Here is a 24,824-nt window from a genome sequence, read left to right on the forward strand (position 1 = left end):
AGCCACTAAGCCATTTCCGCAGCCCAATTACTGGCTCCGAATCTGAGCTGGTTATGTGAAAGATGTATTCCAGGTACAGAAACAATATAGGGAAGGTTTTAGAGGCTGGGAAATTCAGCTTCTGTCTCAGCGATACCACTTCCTCTAGATACCACCTCCCTGACCAACCTATCTAAGATTTCAGCTCATTCTCCTTCCTGATGAGAAATTGAATTGAACCCACTTCACAGTCCACAAAACCATTTGGCATTACTACATTATATTGTACATGTCATGATGCATGTTTATTAGTTGCTGTCTTCCCTCTCTAGAATGTAAGCATCATAAGGATATAGGGTTTTGTTTAAGTCCCTTTTATAACCACAGCATTTGGTTTACTACGAAGCACAATCAGCACTCAGTAAATACCTGAATATTTGTTAGACAGATGAATATGATATAAAATATCTTGTGTAGAAGTCCTTGGATTCATACCCCTTTCCAAGAGTTCTTAGCTAAAGAAACTATGAGGCATCAAGAATGAGGAGGTAGTACTCAGAGGCTCTTCCAGAACCATACTGATACAGAGGAGGATGCTTGTAGTTAACCATCTGACCGAACACAGACTAGATTCTAATGAAGTAGCTAGAGATAAGACTGAAGGAGGTGAAAGGTTTACAACCCCATGGGAAGAACAACATTATCAACCAACCAAATGTAACACAGCTCCCAGGGACTAAAATACCAAACAATGAGTTCGCATGGATCGCAATAAGACCCATGGCCTCAGGTACATATGTAGCAGACGACAGCATTTTCTGGCATCAATGGGAGGAGAAGTCTTTGGTCCAATGAAGGCTTGTTTTCCCAGTGTAGCGGAATGCCAGTGTGCTGAGGTGGGAGAGATTGGTTGGGAGAGGGAGCACCTTCATGAAGACAATAGGACAGGGAGAAGGGATTGGATTTCAGGAAGGGGATAACATCAGAAATGTAAATACAGAGAATATCCAATAAAAATAATTATATAAACGTAAGTTTTACATAACATTGAATATATATAGCGTGTGTGTCAAAACTAACCTTAAATTAATATCAATATACAATAAACTATTCTGATGTATGAAAAAAAATTTTAAAGAATGAGGAGGTAGAGATGTAAGAGGAACAGCTCAGCTGCCTCTACATAAACACCAGGGTGAGCAGCCGCAAATGCATCTTCTACAAGAGGACCTAATTGAGTACTGACTGTGAGACCCAGGACTGCTGCCTCAGATAACGCCAGCCAATTGGAAACTGCAGTTTAGAAGCGATACTTTCTAGGGCCCAATGGGGCATAGGTGGAGGGTATTAAAGGAATTTACAACAACTTTCTGGTGAGTTTGCTACAGTGTTTCTTGCGTGCTCTCAGAGTCTGTGCAGTTCATTCTGTGCCACCTCACCTCTAACCCTCAAGGAAAAGTAGGGTCGGACAGTGGGGGGTCCAGGGGCATGGGATGGGGATGGAGGTTAGGTTCTGACTTTAAATCAAGAGGAAGCTAGTTCTAGAGGAATCAAGAAGTTTAGCTCCAGTCCATTTGCAGACTGAGAAGCCGTCGCGTCAACATCTGTAGATTAACCTGTTAAACTTCAGCTCCCCCTTCCCCCCAAAAGTAATCATTTTTAAGATGAAAACCAAAAATGCAAACCTTTACAAGAAAAATGTTTAAAAGCTTTCATAATTTCAGAGAATGAGAGAAAGTGTTCATGAAATTATACACAAAAAAATGCAAAGTTCAAAGGTAAGTATGGTCGCAAGGGGTCAGCTCCAAACACATGCACATGTCAGCAACACTAATTGGACTCGGTAGGGGTGTAGGTGTGTAACAACAACAATTGAAGAAGAGGTTGTGAATTTGAGAAGTAGCTGTATGCACAGGAAGAGCTGGTTGGAGAAGGTGATAAAGAGGTCGAAATGATGTTAATAAATTACAGACAGGAAGAGGCCAGGTTCTCAGTATTCCTTTCAAAGACAAATTTCAAATGACCCAACTGCATTCTAATAGGCTACATCTTTGAAAGGAATACTGAGAACCTGGCCTCTTCCTGTCTGTAATTCTGTATGTTTGTCCATCCATCCGTCTATCTGTCTGTCTGTCTGTCTGTCTGTCTCTGTTGCTTCCCAGATGCCTCCTCCGCCACACTCTCCCATCATGACGTTCTGTACTTCAATGGGGCCCAAAAAGAAGCACTGACTGGATCATCTGAAACCATGAGCAAACAAACATAAAGCTTGCTTATCTCAGATACTTTGACACAGTGACAGAACTGACCAACATGCTGAGTTCAAGGGTGATTTGACTTTCAGTCTTTCAACTTTAACAGTGCACAAATGGCATATATAAACTAAAAACTATAGCTTGAACTTAGAATCTTTTCCCAGGTCAGCGATTCTCTTTTGTGAGGCTTAGCAGTACCAGTGAGTCACTGCTCCCAATGAGCCACAAAACCAAGAGGAAAAGAGCAAATGCTCTACAGTATGCTGTGTTGCTAGGCTAACACGCTAGGCAGGCCAGGGGTATTAAATTGGTGTTTTAGTTAGGGTGAGCTTATCAGGATGTAAAACAATCAGAAGTTGAGAAGGGTCTATACATACCAAATAAAGACAAGCTTAAATAATACTTTTTGTTTAGGAGGCTTACATGTATAGGGGATAAAATTATAAATGCAGACAAATAGACTAGCATCGATGTACTCAATTGCCCGTGGTACAGGTGCACAGCGGAATAAGATGAGGTTAGAGCACAAACAAGGCATTGGAACTAGCACTTCCATCTCCCTTGGTTTCCAATACCGGGGATCCAACCAAGAGCCTTTCATGTATGCTCACTTGCTTTTCTTTCAATTCTTTATATGTATGATAAATTTCATGAAAGTGTAAATAAAATATTAGAGAGAGAGAGAGAGAGAGAGAGACAGAGAGACAGAGAGACAGAGAGAGAGAGAGAGAGAGAGAAAAACGTGGGCATATTTGTAAAGGATTACATACTGTTTCCAGAAACAATGTGGATGGGAAGTAACTTGAAGGTCATGTGAGTTTCTGCTAGTCCACTGCATTCTGTGTCAGAGCTTGTTGGTGCTGGCTGACTTATCAGGATTTATTCAGGAATGTGTGTGCTTCCACACTGGCCATCTGTCATTGTTCATCATCAGTCTTGGGGCAAATCTATAGTTTTGTTTTGTTTCCTTTTGTTTAAAAATTGTGGCCATTATTGTTTTAAATTATAAGTACTTTCATAACTAAGATATGCATACATATGTGCAAACATCTGTGTGCACATAGAAAAAGAAAATATAAATATGCATAATATTAGCAAGTACTGAATTTAGATAGCTGATGACATGTAGACATTCATTCCTTTTATTATTCTTTTAATGTTCTTGTATGTTTGAATTTGCTTACAATAAAAACTTGGAAGGCCTTTAGAGGCATCTCTGGGTCATCACATTCCTATCATTCCTTATTATGACCCCCAGCTTGTTCCTTCATTTTTAGTTCCTCTGGTTCCCCATTTGTGTTTGCTCAGCTAGTAGGACTAGAATTCTATACTTTTCTGTCTCCTGCATGTAAACAAATCCTAGTGTTGGTCCATGATAATGTTTTTCTCATTCCCTTTAACTGGCGAAGCTATATACAAAGTTTAAATCTTAGAACAGATCGAGGACAACAAAAGCCCACATATATGTTGCAGATGTGCAGCTTGACCTTCTTCATGTGAGTCCCAAGAGACTGCAATAGGGACTATCTCAAAAGATGTTGCCTGACTGTGGGATATGTTCTACTACCTGGGATGCCTTGTCTGGCCTCAGTGGGAGAGGATGTGCCTAGCCCCGCAGAGTCTTGATGTACCAGAGTTGGGGGGGGGGGATACCCAGGAGAAGCCTCCACCTTCTCAGAGGAGAAGAGGAGAGGGAAGGGAGTGTGTGATGGGGGGAGGGGGTATCTGCAATCAGGATGTAAAGAGAATAAATAAAGTAGTTAATTAAATGAATGAACAAATAATGAAAAAATATGATATTACTTTCCAGTACCTGACAGTGGCAGATGCCCACTCCCCCCAAGCAGTTACAGTGACTAGGGAATATAAAGGTGGAACTTTGGAAGAGTCCAACCATACCAGTTAATTTCTCCCATCAGATTAAATATGTATTCTTATGATTGTTTATGACTTGTTGTCTCTTTAGAACCAATACTGACAAGGCTGAGAAACTAAGCTCTTCCAGAAGCACCAGTGGTCAGTATAGAGGAGACCACTCTATTAGTGATATGATGAACATTACATTGTTACCCACTCAGCGGTTACAGGCAATGTCTCCGAGAAGCCCCTTGAGGGTGCATAGATACCAGAGGGTTTGTAGCCAATAAGGTTCCCCATTAGACAAGACTGAAGCAAGTTTCCCAACTATCGGTTACCTGGCTACATTCTGAGATGTCAAGTGCATTCTTTGCAATCTGTAGTTTTCACTCTTGCAGCTGCCATGCTGCAAGGGATGAATTGTCAGCCCTTACCACCTCCAACTTGGCTACGTCCCACACAGCACCCAAAATAAATGCATCCAAAAAGCTTAGAGGAGTCTGCAGATTGCCAGAGATAGTCAGAGAAAAACAAGTTGAGATTGGCCAGTGATGACACCACATGGCCAAACAGACAGCATGCCAAGGCAGGTAGGGAAATGGTAAAATGTCTGTCCCATAGTTTCCAGTCGTGTTTAATTTGCCATGAGTCCTATTGACCTTTAACTGCACCAATGTAGTCTCTACCAACTTTGTCATCTTTGGAAAGGCTTTGGCTTTTGCTTTGTCCTCAGGCTTCCCACACTGCTGACCTCTTGTTGCTGACCTTACACATCTCCAACCTGGTTTTTGCTATCTAGATTTCCACATGACTAGGCATTGGCTCAGGAGAGTGTTAGCACCTGTCCATTCTCCCCTGTGACCTAATTTTGTTGCGTTCTGCCCACACACTATTTTGACAGAACTCACTTTGCCCATTTGATGCTGCCCTGATCAATCCTTAGAGCTGGGGACTGAAAACAAGATAAGTAATATTTCTACCTCCAAAGCCAGAGCACCAAAAAGAAACATTCAGCTGTCAGAGGAAGTCAAGGTAATACTAGCTAAGGAGAGGCTAAGCTGCAATTTAGGGGCAAGTGACACCTTCCATGTGTACTGTTCAAGAAAGAAATTCTTCCCAGGAATTTTTCATCAAATATGTGTTGACTATCTGTGGATAGTAAAGACAGTGTGATGTGGAAGAATAACATGATTCAATAAAGATAGAAGGAGGGAAGGAAGGAAGGCCCATAAAGTAATGAATATTATGTCATCCAGAGCCAAGTATGGTTGCACACTCCTGTAATCCCATCACTTAGAAAGTGTCAGCAGGAGAATCAGAAGTTCAGGCCAGCCTCATCTACATAACAAGTTTAAGACCAACCTGGCCTACATGAAGCCCTTGTCTCATAAAACCACAAAAAAGGAAAGCAAAGAGTATGTCATCAACAAAAGATTATAACGAATACAACTCAGTAAGGCCACATTAATAAAAATAACAGCGACAACATAGGATTAGTGTTCTCACTAACAGCCAGGTCTCCATAGCCTCAGGTTTCCTAACCTCTTTTCCTTATTACTGCATTACTTTTAATACAATTCAGAGCAGCCACGTATATCCATAAACCAAAAACGTCCCTGGATGTCCCCAATATTCTGGCCAGGAAAATTGCAAAACACTTTCACCATTTTAGGCCAGGTGAAACTGCACTCACTTTCTTTCTTTTCAATGGGGAAAGAAAATAATATGAAACACAGATATCTTACTCAAGGTTATTCTTAGTACAGACTGACCTCAATGATCCATTGCTTAAAAATCCTATTTTTCCTGGTTTCACAATCTTCTGAATCTGGCTTGCATTTAACTATTTTCAGGTGAATCTCAACAGCAGCACTACCAGAATTGCCAGGTAAGAGAGGTGGTGGGGGTGGGGGGTGGAGGAAAGAAGGGATGGAGTGGGAGATGAGGGATGGGTATGGAAAATGGGGTCATTATATCTCCTCAAGCCCAGAGTTTTCCTGGCAAGACTATGCAGCCTAGCCCTCTGGTGCCTATGCCATACCTATGTATGCCAATGGAGGCCTAGGAAATCCTCTTACTCCAGAACCATGCCCAAACTCTTAAAATTCATTGTGGACAATGAATATAAGACAGGAGGTATTGTTGACTATTGAGTGATCTTAATATTAGAAATCGGGATAGAGTTTGGAAGGTACTTATTCAAGAGTTGGTGCCTCTGAGTGAGCATGGCAGCCCACCCACACCATCATTTCAGCCATCAGAAGTGGGGATTTCAGGATCAGGATAAGTTCAAGGCCAGCCTGAGCAACATGAGATCTTGTATCAAATGAAACAAGGGGATTGGAGGGAATGGCTCAGGGGTTCCAGCTCTTCCAGAGGACCTGAGTTCAGTTCCCAGGACCCACATCAAGCAGCTCACTCACAACCCCAGCTCCAGTGGCTCCAGTGCCTTCTTCTGGCCTCCTTAGGCATCTAAACTCATGGGTACATAGCCCCACACAAATTCACACACATAATTCAAATTAAGAGAATTTTTAAAAATTAAACAAAAACAAATAAATAAAGCAGGTTTGGTGGGTCAAGCCTTTGGTCACAACAAGAGGCAGAGGCAGGAAAGTCTCCAAAAATTAGTGGCTAGCCTGTTCTACATAGCAAGTTCCAGGACAAGTAGGGCTACATAGCAAATCCCTGTCTCAAAATTAATTAATTAATTATTAATTAAGAAAATAGTGCTTCAAATACAACAAAACATTTATCAATGGATTATAGCGTGGCCATACTATGAAATGTTATGTATGATGACATGAAAGAATGTCCCAGTGTACCATTTCATACAAAGCAGTTTACAAAATGGAATCTGAGATATGGCTCTATTTTCATTAATTAATTATATTAAATAACCAACATTTAATTTTTTGGCCATTGTTTAATTTATTGAACCTTTGTTATGATCATATATATGAGCAAAGCATTGAGCCAAGAACTCTGCGTGAATTATTTTATGTAAGTGACACTCCTGTGATGTGGGTCAATATTTAATCCTTCTACAGATGAAGAAATAGAAGCTCTAAGCACTTAAGTCACTTGCTTAAGTGAGATCTCAGACAGATACACATCTTGATGTCTTGGACTCATGAATTCAAACTCAACAGTAATTTTAAATCTATCGCCACATTTGTATAGGAAAAATACTCCAGAATAATGAACACCCAGTGTTTACAGTTAGTAGTGATTACTTATGATAGTGAGGTTATATGTAGCTTTTGTTCTTGTTGCACTTTCCTGAGTAAACTGAAAATTGACTGATTTACATGGATTGTTTCCATAATCAGAAACAATAAAATTTGAATTATTTTATTGACATGTGTATAGGAACTTGGTCTGCATGGATATCTGTTCACCATGTGTGTGCCTGCTGCCCATGGAGGTCAGAAGAGAGCACTGGATCCCCTGCAACTGGAGCTACAGATGGCTGTGCGCCCCCATGTGAGTGCTGGGAATCAAACTCATGTCTTCTGGAAGAGCAGCCAGTGCTCTTAATCACCAATTTATTTCTGCAGCCTCCACAAACTTTTATTTTTTTAAAAAGGCCTTTTTTTCACAACTTGTAGGAAACAAATTTATGAGGCATGGGGAAGTAACTTCATTATTACAAAGCATTGTCTAAAATTAATAAATAATATCTTGCACATACATTGTTTCAAATGGGTGCAAATACCATCATAATGTATATACATTGGGGATTCAGTGTGTCAGATGTTATTCAATTGATATTAGAACACAATTATATCATATGGCAATTCATGATATTTTACATATGAAAATACTAATGCAAGGGGTGGGATCTGGCACAGAATGAAATATGCATACATACAGTTTCTGTAGTGTGTCTCCTAACTAACTTGCATTCTCCCCTGTCCCCAGGGGAGCAGGAGGAAATAGAGAGGAATACTGAGACTTCACACATCATTAAAAAGTTAAGCTAGGAGACTGGCTTCCTGGAAAAAACAATTTACAAGGATAAGAGTGTGGGCAGGGAGGTGATGTAGGACGTTCTCTACTGGAAAGAGAGAGCGCCAGGGATAAAGTCTCATCCACAACCCCAGCTGATGTCACTACCTCAGCAGAGCAGCTGTTCAGCAATACCTATCACTTGCCCTAGAGCCAGGCTAGTTTCTAACCAGCAGGAAGACCTAGGAGGAGGAGGGCATTCTGGGATAAGGAGGAACAAAGCATATGGACCTTTCCTTAACACCAAACTGCCTCAAAGGTCAGTCAGCACCTGCCTTCTCCTGCATTCTTTCCTCTCCCTTTTGGAATATGTCCTTTGTTCTCAATTACTATGCATCTTATCAACCCCCATTAAGTCCCTAAAATATACGCCTCCATAGGATTCTAGTGATCTCATTACACATAAGCAATCATCTGGTGACAGAAATCAAAACTGAAACACTCAAGATTGCATACTTGACATCAGTGGCCTAGAAGTTGCCAGACATTAATAGTCACACTTCTAGGTATGTAGTTCAGTCGTTGAGCACTTGCCCAGCAATACTCAAAGGCCTTGGTTCAGTCCCTAACAACACACACACTACAACCAAACTTGCTACAATGGTTATAAAGTTACAGGGCAAGGAAAGAGAGGCACAGAGAGGAATAAGGACTACCTCACTCTCAGCTTAGTCTGTAATTGGGCATCATCTAAATTTTAACATTAAAGAAAGAGAACCGGAGAGACCTATATATTAAAACAGACTTTAGAGCCAGTGAGATAGATCAGTGGGCAAACCTGTTTGCAGTATAAACCTGATGAACTGAGCTTGATCCCAGGAACACACGGTGGAAGGAAAGAACCAACTCCAATATGCTGTCCTCTTATCTACACATACACAACAACAACAGCAACAAATGGATTTGAGGCTCACACTTGTAACTCCAACATTCAGGAAGAAGTAAAGCTTCTGTGGCCAAGCTGACCTACATAGAGACTTCTAGGCCAGTCGGGGCAATATAGCAAGACTCCATCTCAAAACAAAATGGACTTGAACTCTTCATTTAACAGAGATTCTACAATTTAATAAATAGTCAAAGTTTCCATACCATGCTGAGCAACAGAGAGGGAAAGCCGAGTAAAGGATGTACTAAGCTCTCTGTACTGTTTTGCAACTACCTTGTAAATCTAGTTATTCCAGAATAAAAAGTTCAAAAGAAGAAACCTTAAATTTTGAATGGTTAATAATAAGTCATAGTTATTAGGGTATTGTATCTGGAGATGAATCCCATAGATAATCATGAAGAAGATGACTCCAGGTTTTCAGATAATGGTTACTTAGAGGGGAGAAAGAGTTTAGGATGGGAATAGGTCAGACACGTGGAGAGGGTGTGGACTAAGTTGAAGGTCTTTTCCTAATGGTGGTTACCAGATGTTGTCTGATAATAATCATTAATCCATACACATATTTAAATAGGTTTTTAAAATCTGGGTTCTATTTTGTGGTGAGAGAGCAAGAGTGCAACTAAAAGAGAGGCTTGAGAACTGGAGAGATGGCTCAGTGCTTAAGAGCACTGGCTGCTCTTCCAGAGGTCCTGAGTTCAGTTTCCAGCAACCACATGGTGGCTCACAACCATCTGTAACGGGATCTGATGCTCTCTTCTGGTGTGTCAGAAGATATCTACAGTGTACTCATATGCAATCAATCAATCAATCAATAAAAACTTAAATGCTACAAAATCCAAATATAACCAGTGAATCTTGTTTAGAACGAACTAAGAAGACTTTTCCTTATGTATTGAATATTGGCCATTGTTAGAGAACCCTTACATCTGTTAAGGGCAACAGTGGTAGTGATATGGTGGACAAAAACATCTGTACTTTCCCACCTCCATAATGAAGGATTTAGTGATGGAATGGCACGGGGTCACACAGTTGCTGTAAAATAGTCCTTCCAAATAAGCAGGCAAATGAACAATCATGCCAAAATGTTAACAGTTGAGGCTTTTGTTTTTATTTTTTGTTTGTTTTTCTGGTGTTTGACTTCAAACAATACTTAATGAACATTTAAAGATGAAATTGTGTTCCACTCTCTACTTCTGTGTACATATAGAAAAAGTGTGAGGCAGGGCAGCCTCTTGTCAGGCTGCTAGAGGCCAACACAGACCTAATTCCAGGTGCCCCTCACCCTCTAACCCCCAAAATAGTCTTCTTACCAGTCACCTCCTTCAGTTTATACCCTTGTAGTCTCAGAGTAGCCTGTGGTTATCTGCCACTTAGACTGGATGATAGTCTTGTTCTCCTTTCTTCATCCTGATGTCCCCATAGTCACAGGAAAGAGTCAAAGGACAGTGGGCGGGGCTAGACCCGTGGGAAGTCCCCAGTGCTGCTGAACAGGCCTCTGCAGTGGGTGGGGGGAGGGAGTTATGGAAAAGAGGGGAAAGGGCAAGTGTCAGCTCTTCATAGTCTCAGGCATTCACTGTTAAGTGAGCATTCAGAGACTGGTGGCAGCTTTCACTGGAACAGGCTCCAGGACCTTTACCTCCCCCAGGGCCCTGGGCATCATGTCTTGCTCTCAGAAGCCTGAATACTTACAAAGTCTGAGCCTTCTGCAGTGGCCCTTGAGCTACCTTGCCATCTGTGAGTACTGAATCAAGAGTGCATAGTAAGAGGCCGACTCAAGAAGGCAGGACCAGATCTGGGTGATATTCTTATAGTCTCATTCTTGGCCTTTTGATCAGTTTAGATAGTACTAGAGAGCTGTGCCATGGAGTCTTGAGCTCTATGTACCCTGAAAGAAAAGGAAGAGATGAAGCCCCAAGGCACAGTGAGAACAGACGGGAGCGTGGAGCACAGCCAGGATAGATATGAGAATGTACCAGTTAATTCCAGGTACTCCTTAACCTACAGTACATATAGAGAAGAAATGTGATTGTGAGGGTTTCTTTAGGAACATGCAATAGCACAGAGGAACAGGTAGCACTGTAGACTTAGAGAAATGAAGCCTGTGGGGGCATTGCTTCATTTGTTTTCTTGGTTGCCTTTGTTGTTGTATGGATGGGCTGGTTGAATCTTAAGAGACAAGTCTGTGATCAGTGTGGTGTCTAACTCATCCTCTTGTCTCAGCTTCTGTGTGCTAGAATTACAAGTGTATGCCGGGATGCCCAGCTATAAAGCCAGCATTTGAGCCAGAGTTTCCCTCTTTTGGAGTGGAGTGGTAGTGAAGAGAGAAAGAAAGACAATGAAAGGGATGTTGACGTGACAAGAGGACAAGGACAGTGGGTAGGAAACAGTACAGGGGTGGAGATATTAGGTGGGAATGATCAAGAGAAAGATGGAGAATCTGAGAAGGAAGAAATGTACATCCATACTCTATCACGATTCTGGGACGATGGATAACTAAGGGAGATAAGGGACAAGAAGGGAAAAATGATAGCTAAATGTGAGCAGTAGATAAAAAGCTTGTTCTGGGCACAGAGCCAAAGTACAGGGGTGGCGACTAGATAGGGAGTCGGGGGAACAAGATGAGAGAAGTGAGGATTGCACATGGTGGATGACAAAAGAAATTTCTGAAGGGCAAATGTCAGGACCGAGACTGTGCTGACACCCAGGGCAGAGTGTGGGGAGTAGGAGGCAGTAGCAATAAAAGTGGATATGGCCAAATTCTGCTACCAGTACAAATTCGGTTTGTTCTACTCTTTCCTCAGTCTGGATTGTCCAGCCTTTGTTTATTTGCCTATTGTTCACACCCTTGTGGCTGCTACCAATACTTTATTTTGTCTGGTTATTACTGGACTGGAAAACTCCAAATCAAGGTAAGACTCATGAGCCTAGAAAAAAGACTGCTCCACCACAGCCTAGAACCCCACCTACAGGAGGGTTTCACTCACTATGCCACCGACCTCTCTCCCAAGTTCTTAGAGGCACAAGGGCTAGACACCCAAAAGCATTCTGGGATGTCTTCCTTTCCCCCAAGTTTCTAGGGAATGTTTGTGTGAGGAAGAGGCATGGGACGGCAATACTAATACCATCCTCTGCTGGCACTTTTATCTCAGGTGGCAGGCGTTCAGCCTGGGTAAGGAACTGGAATATCTGGACCCATCTCAGGGACTATTTCCCCATTACAGTAAGTATCCCTTCCCCCAGTGTCCCTCTCAATACTGGAAATGCAAGCATTATACCAAATGACTAGGAGCGCCCATAAGAAAAATGAGCATCTTCGCGAAGTGTCAGCTCTGGTTAGGTTACAGCATGGTCTTCTGTATTTAACTGGGATCGTTTGGAAACTCTTGATATGACCTGTCATATGGCATAAGCTTAAGAAAAGTATCCTTCAGCTTAACAAACATGATTGAAAAACTTCCACTAGCCACAAGTTTGGGCTTCAGAGAAGTAACTGCAATGAGATTCTTCATGAGCAAGAAGCTCCCATCTGCTGGGAAGAACAGGTAGGGTGTACATGATGCAAGACACAGAAGTGATTCTGATGAAGGATAGAGAGGAAATGCTTCACAGATGTGGCAGTATTTAAGCAAGTGGCTGATCAGTTCTACTTGCCCCAGCTCCTATCTCGTCACCCCAGGGCTGTGGAGATCAAAGTGTACGACTCTTGAAACCCTTGTGTGAAGCAGCTAGTTCAGAGAATACCTAAATCCCTGGCATGCCTTCACATCACCGCTCCATGTGAGTTCATTCCACTCTCTGCCATTTGTTTCCATGGTTGCAGATCTTGAAGACTAAGGACCTGTCACCTTCACAGAACTACATCATGGGGGTCCACCCCCATGGTCTCCTGACCTTCGGTGCCTTCTGCAACTTCTGCACTGAGGCCACAGGCTTCTCGAAGACCTTCCCAGGCATCACTCCTCACTTGGCTACACTGTCCTGGTTCTTCAAGATCCCCCTTATTAGGGATTACATCATGGCTAAAGGTGCTTCTGATAGAACTCACTGGAGCTTCTGGTCCATTTCACTGTAGCTCTTTTGTAACGTACTCTTTTAAGCCTCTTCACCCCCACTGCACCATTCCTTTGCTCCATAATCATAGTGTGGAAGCCAAAGCATATGTCCTGTAGTTAACCTGTTCAGCTTAAATCTTGGCTCTGTTGCTTGTTGTAAGAGCATAGGCAAATCAGCTAACTTCTAGTGGGCTCAGCTTCTTCACCTGAAAAATAGTGCTGAACGAGTATAGCAGTTACACGAGGATTCTCTTAAGAACGGTATGTTTAATAAGTAAAGCATTCTACATGGTGCCTGGCACCGAGTATGTGCTCAATGGGCAGTGGGTATTGCTATTAATAGAAAGAAAAGGGTAGGAAATTGGAATTCAGAGTTTCATTTATCCTACTGCAAACCACCCTGCTGGAGCTTCCTATAGACATTAACTTCAAGTGAAGCATTCTCTCGTGGCCTTCTCTTCACCACACTCCTGCACCATCTCCTTGAACTTTTCCTCCTGTGAGCCATGGAAGCACAGAAGCCAGCCTCTTCTCTCTGACATTTGCTCCTGTCCTGATGACTTTGTCTTCTCTGTGCCTTGATTCTCTCCAGGAGTGTGTTCTGTGAGCCAGGCATCCATCGACTACAAGCTGAGCCATGGCACTGGAAACCTCGTGGGCATTGTTGTGGGAGGAGTGGGAGAGGCCCTACAAAGTGTGCCTAACACCACCACCCTCATCCTCAAGAAGCGCAAAGGGTTTGTGCGCACAGCCCTCCAACATGGGTAGGTGGCCACCAACAAGAGGCAGTCAGGAGGAGTAGGTGTCCCTTTCTGCACAATATGACCCTGTAGATTGTACTAAAATGAGTACCATTTGAGTTTTTGTTGGTTTTAAACCTTTAGTCCACGTGCTTCCTCTAAGCGAGCTGCACCAGTTCCTATGCAGTCAGACTGGGAACTCAGAGAGAATGTCCAAGGCAATCACGCTTAGGCCAACGTGCCAGTTCCATCCATAGTGTGTCTGCATCTAGTAGGTACAATGCATTTTTGTCTGTTAATAGGAAGTGAAAGACACACTGCAGAGTAATTAGTCTGTGTGAAGACCTGGAGTATGGAACATAATTTAAAATTCTGACTCCACGAGGCTTGATATATAGTTGAGTAGTAGAGCAACTGCCTAACATGCATGAGGCTCTAGGTTCCATCCCACTACCAGATGATGATGATGATGATGATGATGATGATGATGATGATGATGATGATGATGATGATGATGATGATGATGATGATGGCAGCATCCCTGGCTGTATGACTTACCATGCGTGCAGGGATATCATTACAAGCCTTGGGATTTTCATTTTCCCAACAGGACTACTGATCATTGTTCCTCCTGCATGAGGTGACAGGACTTTACAGCTCAGATAGACCTTTAACTTATGATCCCCCTGCCTCAGCTTCATGAATATCTTTGATTACAGATCTAAGCCACCAGATCCAGTAAGTTTATGAATAAATTCATTCATATAAAACACCTACCATGTACCTTGTACAGAGTGGGTGATTGATAGACGTCAGTCAGGTGCACTATTTCAGGAAAAGAAGAAAAATTGAAGGACCTGGTGTCTGGAGTAAGAGGGAGCCTAGCCAGTTCAGAAGTCTAGCTCACTGAACACAAAGGCAATTTTCCCATTGCAGATTCAGGGAGGAGGCAAATCTGTTTTCCAATGACCTCACCTGAGGGACTATCATTTTGAAGTATAATATAGAAGGAGAGCTCTGAGTTGGAGCCAGGAGCCCTAGATTTTAGTCTAGGCCCTGCTACTCTCTGGCTGCCTGCAGAATCTTCATTCTTATGGGCCTGGGTTTGGGTTTCCCCATTATAGCCTCACTATTATGAGAAACCCATCAGGTAGCATATGACAAAATGCTGTGTTCCCTTTTCCTCGCTTAAGGAGCCTGATCTTTTTCCTAGAGCACTGTTCACAGTGGGTTCTTATGGCCTTTAGAAATGAAGTCATGTTCTCTGCTAGAATCCCAAGGACAATAGCTTATTCTTGCTCTCCTTGGGGGAGAGGCATTTTCTATGTGTATATTTATACACATTACTGACGTCTTGTTTCTCTAGCAGAAAGTTAGATGTTTCCTCCTTGAAACCACCTGGAAGCTTTCACCATGTGGATCTGAGTGTCTCTTCCTGGCTCTTCCTTCCTGTCCATATCGCTTTAATTTGCCCTTGTAATCCAGGGTAGGCCTCATTGGCCCAGAAATTTTCAAGACAAGACACGCCAAATAGGAACCATGTTTAAAGTAGTAAAAGAATGTTTTAGGCCTTTAATGTTGTATCTTAATGGAAGAGTGCCTAGCCTTGAACTAAAGTTCTTCCAGCATGAGTCCCACAATAGCCTGAGTCTGAGAAATGAGCATTTTCCTACAGGGCTCATCTGGTCCCTACCTTCACATTTGGAGAAACAGAGGTATATGACCAGGTACTGTTCCATGAGGATAGCTGGATGTTCAAGTTCCAAAGCCTCTTTCGCCGGATCTTTGGTTTCTATTTTTGTATCTTCTATGGACAAGGCTTCTATCAGGACCGCAAAGGACTCCTACCATACCACAGACCCATCGTCACTGTAGGTGAGTGCTGCTCTCAGACTCAGGTCCATCTAAGCTCTTCCTCCATCCATCTAACTGCATCTTACTCCTCCTCCACCAAAGAAGAGGGCAGCGGAGTGGGAGAAGCTGAGAGCTGATTGGAGTGGCCAGAGTATCTGGCACTTTGACTCTTCTCATTTTTCATCTCTTTCAACAGTTGGGGAGCCTTTGCCAATGCCCCAGGTTAAAAACCCAAGCCCAGAGATAGTGGACAAATACCATGCACTCTACATGGATGCCCTGTACAAGCTGTTCGAGCAGCACAAGGCCCAGTATGGCTGCTCCGACACCCAGAAGCTGATGTTCTTGTGATCAACATGACTGTGCACCCTAGAGCAGGGCAGCACCTGCTTTCAAGAGGAGACTGCGTTGCCTAGAACTGGAGTTCTGGGAAAGGGGGAAAGAAAGGAAGATGAAGGAGGTTATGTGTGTGGTCAAGGAAGGGACATTAAGAGCTCCTTCGTGGCCATAATGCTGCCCCTGACTGCACCCCCACAGGAGTTGTCCTTGAGGGTCCCCACCCAGACATTCCTCAGAGGGGACATCCTGAGACCCCTCTTGTCCCACACACTTTCTGAACTTGAGATTTTTTAACATCCAATTCAATTTTTAAAAATTTTAATAAAAGATTAAATTAATATGTACTTTGCATGACATAAATTTAGCCAATGGAAGTGCAAAAGTTGACAGAGTTAGTCAGAGAGCTGTAGAGTGGCCACCACAAGCTACTTTTGGAGTTCTTTCAAGCACTTCTAGAAACCCAATACACATCAGCAGCTGCTGCCCACTCCCTCAGCACCTGGCAACCGCTGATTCACCTTCCGTCTCCAAGGCTTTGCCAGCCCGAACACTGCATGTAAATGGAACAATATTAGCTTCTTTCTTTCAGCATGTTTTCAAGGTTCCTCCATATTATAGTATGGAACAGTGCTCCATTCTTTCTGACCAAATAACAACCTATTGTGGATAAATTGCATATTATCTATCCCATCACTAGTGGAAGGACATTGAGGTTTTTTTTTTCCCCATCTTTTAGCTTCTATGAATAGTGCTGCTACAACTATTCATACATAATTTTTAAAAAATTATCTTCTGTCCTCAAATACAAAGGCTTACTTCCACACCACTGCCAATCATGCTTTTGAACAGATAAGACGTAACTTACTTGAGATGAGTTCTCAGTTGGCATAAGCATTTCACATACATTTTCTTTTTGGTGATTGTTTTCTAGTTAACCCTTACTAAATTCTATAGGTTTTTTTTTTTTTTTTTTCTGAAAAGTGTACTCTGATACTTTTTTTCTTGTTTTTGTTTGAGATGGTATCTCAAGTAGCCCAGGCTGGCTTCAAACTTGCTATGTACCAGAGGATGACCTTGAACTTCTGACCCTCTTGTCTCTGCCTCCTGTGTGCTGGAATCTCATGAATGTGCCAGCATGGCTGATTTATGTGGTTCTGGGAATGGAACCCAGGGCCTAGAACAAGCTCAGTAAATAGAATATCTGTATGCCACACTACCAATTGAGCTACATCTCCAGCTCCTGCATTTTGAGAAATTTAAAGGAGAAAATAAAAACAGATGTTTTTCACTTCAGAAAGGAACCAAAAAGAGACATTTTAAGGGGATGGAGAGATCGCTCAGTGGTTAAGAATACATACTGCTCAAGGAGAGGACTCAAGTTTCGTTCCCAGTACCCATATTAGGCAAATCTAACCATCTTTATCTCCAGCTCCAGGGAACGCAATGCTTTCTAGCCTTCCTTCTCAGGCACTTCACTCTCATGAACAAATCTATGCACAGATACATAAATGAAAATAAGAGTAAGACATTTTTAAAAATATACCAGCTAACCCCAAATTAAAGGCCCATTCAGATTACTTTTCTCTTTGCTTTTGCTTGACCCTTAACTGTAAGGCCTTCTCTTATTTTACATAATTTTGGGTTTATTTGTAATGCAAACTTCCCTCATAAGCAATAGCCAAATGTATCCAATTTACCATTCACTGATGTCTTAATTAGGGTATTATTTCTGTGAAGAGACACTGTGACTAAGGCAACTCTTATAAAAGCTAACATTTAATTGGGCCTGGCTTACAGTTTCAGAGTTTTAGTCCATTATTGTCATGGTGGGAAACATGGCAGAGTGAAGGCAAGTATGGTGTTGGAGAAGGAGCTGAGAGTTCTACATCTTGATCAGCAGGCAGCACAAGGAAACTGTTCCACACTGGGTGGAGCTTGAACATATATGAGGCTTCAAAGTCCGACTCTAGAGTGACACACTTCTTCCAAAAAGGCCACACCTACTCCAACAAGGCTACACCTCCTAATAGTGCCACTCCCTATGGGCCAAGAACTCACACTCATGAATGTATAGGGGCTAGACCTAGTCTAACCACCACATCCAATAAACACCTTTCACTCATCATGCCCTTCCCCAGGCAAATCATCTCCTTCCTTCGTATTCTATTGTACCCCAAGTCATATCAATTTTACTCCCTTTTGTTAATCCAATAAGTCCCTCCTCTTCCCCACTGTCATAATCCAGTCGAAGACCTTACCAAAATTCATAGATGATTGCTATGCTTTCTAGTAAAATCTGCTTTAATCAACTCTTCCATCAAACTTACCTTGCTGAATCTTAAATCTGATTAGTCACCCTCTAAAATCATTTCTTGTTTCTACCATGGCCTTACCAAAATATCCTAACTTATGCTCTGGATGCCACCAATGTTCTTAGATGCTACTAATTATTACATAGAAGATAATATTTAAGATGCGTGTGGGAGGCACTAGAATAGATAGATGTACTTGCTGAAGTCTGTTTAGTGTTTTTAAGCTTTTGTTTTAAAGTAAACTAAACATTAATAGACACTGTAATTGTGCTTTAAAAGATTTTATTAATTTTTGAGAATTTCATACGTTGTGTTTTGATCATATTCATCCTTTCCCCGATCTCTTCCAAGATCCACTCCTCCATTCCATATCTACTCAACTCTGTGTCCTCATCAAGACCCAAGCACTTCTTAAATATTTTTGAGTATGTGGCCATCCGTTGGCAATATTAGACCTGCCAGGCACTATGCCCTTAAGGAAAGCTAACTCTTCTTTTCTTGACACCTGTCAGTTACCAACAGCTCCACTGCTGGAGGTGGGACTTCGTGCTGGGATTCTGTTGGCTTGTGGGGGCGGGGTCTTAATGCATGCTGTCAGAACTGTTGTAAGTTCATTGGTATGGCTCCCCTACTGTGTACAAAGACATTAATTCCCTGTAGTAATCCACCCCCTCTGGCTCTTGTAATCTTTCTGACTCCCCTTCCATAAAGATCTCTTCGCCTTAGAAGATGATGGGGCTGGATATGCAAGGCCCATTTAGAACGAAGCATTCCACAGTGCAGCACTTGAATTGCTACACAGTTGAACAGTTGTGGGTCTCTGTGTTAATTGCCATCTACTGCAAAAACAAGTATCTCTGATGAAGGTTGAGAACTGCACTATTGCATCTGGAATATTGCATCCATCAGAACTGGAATCCAGAGGGCAGGTACAGGGCACTCAGTCTTCAGACAGGTCATGGGGGCAGGTGGGGTTGGAAGAGCAAGTCTGGACATTGTGATTTCCAAAGGGGAGTATTCAGCATCCCAAAGCTTATCTGGAGACAGAAACCTTATTTCAAACAATACCCATTAAAACTTCATGGGACATTTAAAGTTTCTCTAATATGATGCTGAATTACAGGATGAGAGGTTCAAACTCCTCAATATGACAGAGAATACAGCTAGTAATATGAAATGGCAGATTTGTTTTGGATCCTCTCAGAATGGGAGGAAAGTTTCGTAAAAGTAGGTTTACAGAGTACACTAAGGGGTTTGCAACCCCACAGGAAGAACAACAATATTAACCAACCAGACCCCCCGGAACTCCCAGGAACTAAAACACCAACCAAAGAGACCCATGGCTCCAGCTGCATATGTAGCAGAGGATGGCCTAATCAGGCATCAATGGGAGGAAAAGTCCTTGGTCCTGTGAAGGCTTGATGCCCCAGCGTAGAGGAAAGCCAGGGCAGGGAGGCAGGAGGGAGGGGGTGAGGGAGCACCCTCATAGGGGCAGGGGAAGGGAAACGGGATGGGGGTTCTGGAAGGGAAACCAGGAAAGGCAATAACATTTGAAATATAAATGAAAAACATCCTATTTTTAAAAACTTCATAAGGAGTGATCAAAATGTAATTAAATCCACAGATAATTGGTTTTGAAGGGTTCTCACCTGTTTCTGTTGGAAGTAATAATAAAAATTGAATTTTCCAGAAAAGCATCAAGGTCACAAGATGGAATCAAGGCTATCTGTATTTAACACCATGGTTCCTTAGAAGAGTAAAAGAACAAATGGATAGAAGTTTAAACCTTGGCCTTCATATTGGCATATATGCATGTTATCCCCCAATTCCCTTGTATCTTTTTGTCTCATCTGCACCCATTTTCGTCCTTGTCTTGCACAATATTTTTGGTATATGCCAATACCCTTTCTAAAAATATGAATAAGTAAATGAATAAATTGGTAAATATTTTATGAATAAACTTCAAATTTGCTTCATTTTTTAAAAAGGTGAAAGGAATAATGAGTGGCTCAGCATTAATAAGTACTTGACTCTGAGTCAGGGAAATAAAAGTTCAAGGCTTTTCAGAACTACAGAGTAAATTCGAGATCAGCCTGGGCAATTTAATGAGACCCTGTCTCAAAACAAAAAGTGAAATGAGGGCTGGAGGATATACCTCAGTGGTAGAGGAGTTTCCAAGCATCAATAGGAGTATATTTCATTTCCACTACACACAAATAAATACAGAAGAGTAATAACACATCAAAGGGACCAAAGCAAAGTGAAAAGTCCCCCAATGGTAAAACCTATGCAATGTGAACCACAAGATAAATAATATAGCACTGAATTATAATCCAAAACATAATATACAGTATAGTGAATTTGTAATATATTCTAAATAATATCAAATTTTTATACTTTATCAGTATTATTAACAATATTGTTAATGATGTTTTGTTATAAAATAATATGATTATTTATTTACTTAATGAATAAACGTTGCAAAGGTGACTAGAAATAATAGAAGGATGACAAATAATATGTGTGACAATAATCTCTAGGAGAACCTTCACTTCTTCCATATCGTCAAGTGTCCACTAGACTTAGCACCTCAATTTCAAAGACAGGAGTTTAAGAGGGGAAAAATTAAGTTTATTCCAACTTAAAAAGTAAAAGGAGAAATAACTAATTAAAACATGTATATACTAAATCCGTAGATGTATCTATTTAGGAATAGTAGTCTTTTTTGATAAGCAATTTTTTATGCTTTTTGGACTTTATTACCATGATGGTTTGAATGAGAATGCCCTCCATAAGTCCATATGTTTGAATATTTAGTGGAACTGTTTGAGAAGTATTAGGAGGTGTGGTCTGGTTGGAGGGGGTGTGTCACAGTGCCAGGCTTCAAAAGCCTCCTGCCATTCCCAGTGTACACTGTCTACCTCCTGTTTGTGAGATGTGAGCTCTCACCTGCTGCCACAGCTGCCTGCCACCATGTCCTTACTCTGCCATCATGAACTCTAACACTCTGAAACCATATGCTTTATAAGTTGCATTGAACAATGTGTCTTATCACAACAACAGAAAAGTAACAAAACAATTACACAAAATAATTTTAGAGAAAAACACTGAACAGGTATTCCTTCTCCTAGCATCTTTCCCATAATTATTGGCATTTTTGCAAAATAATTTTGGGAAGCATTCAAGATTCAAAGGACTGACTTTGCCTCTGACAGCAGGTATAAATGAGTGTTCAGTTGTTAACCTTTACCATAGTGGCAAAGTTTTCCATAAGCTTTTATCATGCTTGCTGGGGAGAAAAAGAAAGAGCCAGGAAGTGGTGGCATACACCTTTAATCCCAGCACTTAGGAGGTAGAGGAAGGCAGATCTCTCTGTGAGTTCAAGTCCAACCTGATCCACAAAGTAAGTTCCAGGACAGCCAGGACTCTTATACAGAGAGATTCTTTCTCAAACAAACAAAAGCAACAATAAAAGTCTGGACTTATCTTCAAAAGGTTAGAGCTCCCCTGGAATCACACCTTGCAGCTAATCAGTTACCTATCTGGAGTCTAATAAAGAAGCCAATTTAGGCCCTTCCCTCCCTCCCTCCTTCCCTCTTGCCGCTGCTGCTTCTGGTGCTGCAGCTCCCAGAGAAGCTCCCGTCAGGGTGATGGGATCTTGGGCCTCCACATTACTGCAGGATGAAGAGCTTGAGGTGATCAAGAAGAAGACTGGTTTTTCCCACAGTCAGATCACATGCCTGTGCAGCCGCTTCACCAGCCTGGACTAAGGGGAGAATGGAACTCTTAGCCGGGAAGATTTCCAGAGGATTCCAGAACTTGCCACCAATCCACTGGGGGACCGGATCACCAATGCCTTCTTCTCAGAGGGAGATCAGGTAACTTCTGAGGATTCATGAGAACTTTGGCTCATTTTTGACTCATTCATTGAGGATAACAAAAAGAGCAAAGATATGAATGGACCAGAACCACTCAACAGCCAGAGCAACAAACTGCACTTTGTTTTCAAACTAATAATTTGGATAAAGATGAAAAGATTTCCCGTGATGAACTGTTACAGGTTCTGCGAATGATGGTTGGAGAGAACATCTCAGATGAGCATCTGGGCAGTATTGCAGACAGGACCATCCAGGAGGCTGACCAAGATGGAGACAGTGCCATATCTTTTACAAGATGGAGACACTGCCATATCTTTTACAGAATTTGTGAAGGTTTTGGAGAAGGTGGATGTAGAACAGAAGATGAGCATCCGATTTCTTCACTAAAGGACAGAGACCAAATTATTCTCGCTTTCTAGTACTGAAGAACTGAACCTTCCTTCTGTCCTCCATCCCCACCCCATCCTGCCATCCCCTTTCCCAGAATACTACAGCTCTTACATGACAACCTGAAGTCTCTCCTGTCCATACAAACTTGCCTTCGGTGTATAAACAGGGCATTGCAGAATGGTACCCTCTGTCTGTTTCTGTTCAGTATCTACCCACCAGATCTTTATTTGTAAGTACCATCTTCCCCTGTTTTGTGCTGAGTGCCATGTATCAATCCTGTCTGAGGAATAAAAAAAGGGACTCATGTCAAGGACCAGCCAGCAAAGCTCCCACTGGATGGGGACCATACCCATGCTGCCTTCCCTTTGTTGAGCCTCAATCACGTTCCTATGTTCTGTGTCCTTGTGTCTGTTACTTCCTTCCTCTCTCATCCAACCTTCTCCCCGTTCAGTCTCTCAGCCGCCCTCCTGTCATTGAGATTCCCTGTATTCTACTTGACTCTGGGCTCTGCTGTTAAGCCTGTTTCTGACGTAGCGGGATAGTTAGTGGTCTGGTGATTTACATCTACCTTCTGATGTGTCTCTGGGACATTGCCTATCTGGGAACTTTTCAGCAAGCAGGTCCCCTGTATTGCTCTGTTGTCACAGGGCTTATGAGCAGACATGTTCTTAAAAGGTGGTCATGGTGAGGCTTGTAGAGCCATGTCTCCTAGGTGGCTTCCCAGGTCTCTCTACCTTTAACTTTTTATTTTCAAACATATTTATGTGGCTTTTCTGAGTACAGTGTTGACATCCAGAAAATAGTCTGCCAGTTTGCTTCTGTTTGGGACATTGTCACCACCCATGTGGCTATTCTGATAATATGGTAGAGGGCCTTCTTGTAGTTTTCTGAACAAGGCGAGGCACCCTGGAGAGCTGCCCACATTTGCTCTACCACATGGCTTATGCTTCAGTATTCTGTACACTGGAAGATTCTTCACATTTCCAAACAGAAAGACTAGTGTTACAGAAGTGCCTGACTTATCTCAGTCCTACAGAATTAGACTGTCCTCAGTGTCTTAAAGGTTTGCACAAAACTCCGAATGAATTTTATACTTGGCAAATTTTAATGCTGGAAGATGTGTAGTCAGTTCATAATCCTGGTCCAGGCATTGAATGTATTGTCTCATGAGCTTCTGAATGACATGATCTTCCTAGCTTTACTATGTGTTTACTATGAAGATTCCTTAGAAGCATGGGGCCTGGGACTGGTGGCACCAACTGAGGTGACATTAGAGGTCTTCAAGTGACCCAGCTCAACTTCTCTGCCAATGTCAGCTTGAATTAGATTTCACAGAATCAGGCTGCTTCTGCCCTATGTTCCTGTGACTCTGCTCTTGGCTGGCTTTCTCTCATGTTGCTTGCTTGCTTCGTTGCTTTGAAGGCTATCCAAGATGGGTAAAAGAATTCTTTAGGAAATAAATTGCTATTAACCCAAACAAACAAACAAACGAAATCATTGAAAAGGTGAGGAGCAGGGGAGTGGCTGGGATAGATGGCTGGGGTCTACATGAACTTGGGATTCTTTATGAAATATCTGTCAGACTTTGTGTTTAAATGATGTGATAAAAGAATCGTATAAAGGGAATAATTGTCAGATACTGATTTGTTTGAGAAATACTTCAGAAGCTTCTTGGTTTAAATATTTAAAATTTCTAAGATTATGTCCCCCTTGGCTGTGTAGCAAACTGTTTTTATCCACAGTTGTGCCTTATTGTCCCATTAAAATTGTATTCCTCGATCCATCAGTAAATTAGTTGTGGTTAAAACAAAACAAAAAAAGAAGCCAATTTAAACTGACCCCAAAGGGAAGAAGAGTGCAAGAGTCCCAAATTCCTGATAAAACCGAGCCAGTTATACAGGCCAGAGACCATGGGAGAAGGGAATGGCCATCATATCCAGGAAGTAGGGGGAAGGTTCTTTTTGAAGGGTTAGGAACAGTAAGTCATACTTACTGTGGAATTTGCTCTAACTCACTTAAGACCACTGAACTTCATTCCTTAGACCCTCTGTCCTTACCTTTCTTTAGGCAGACAGTACAAGTCCACAACGTTTGTCATAGCTCAGTCATACATATGAATAATTAATATATATATATATATATATATATATATATATATATATATATATATATATATATATATTCCCCTCTCCATTGGAATTCACAACAATGTGCATTATGATGTTTATAATTCTTAGTAAATCTGGCAGTGAAGAAACATGTAGACAAGTA

The 24,824-nt window shown here is 41.9% G+C and overlaps 2 protein-coding genes across 2 annotated transcripts; both read left to right on the plus strand.

The window, feature by feature from the left end:
- Positions 1 to 10,646: 10,646 nt before the first annotated feature.
- Positions 10,647 to 15,985, plus strand: AWAT1 (acyl-CoA wax alcohol acyltransferase 1; the record flags this gene model as incomplete). Its single annotated transcript, XM_080909586.1, has 7 exons — positions 10,647 to 10,722; positions 11,790 to 11,897; positions 12,138 to 12,208; positions 12,809 to 13,013; positions 13,633 to 13,804; positions 15,456 to 15,655; positions 15,831 to 15,985. The coding sequence occupies 7 exons, from the start codon at positions 10,647 to 10,649 to the stop codon at positions 15,983 to 15,985; spliced, it is 987 nt and encodes a 328-aa protein (XP_080765712.1).
- A 5,882-nt stretch (positions 15,986 to 21,867) lies between these two features.
- CHP1 (calcineurin like EF-hand protein 1) lies at positions 21,868 to 22,801 on the plus strand. The gene is given in 6 exon segments (XM_080909579.1): positions 21,868 to 22,052; positions 22,056 to 22,169; positions 22,175 to 22,200; positions 22,202 to 22,296; positions 22,299 to 22,441; positions 22,443 to 22,801. Coding segments are annotated over 6 exon segments (603 nt in total). The 5' UTR covers positions 21,868 to 21,935; the 3' UTR covers positions 22,551 to 22,801.
- Positions 22,802 to 24,824: the final 2,023 nt, after the last annotated feature.

Source organism: Micromys minutus (genome assembly GCF_963924665.1).
Source record: "Micromys minutus genome assembly, chromosome: X".
Taxonomy (NCBI): domain Eukaryota; kingdom Metazoa; phylum Chordata; class Mammalia; order Rodentia; family Muridae; genus Micromys; species Micromys minutus.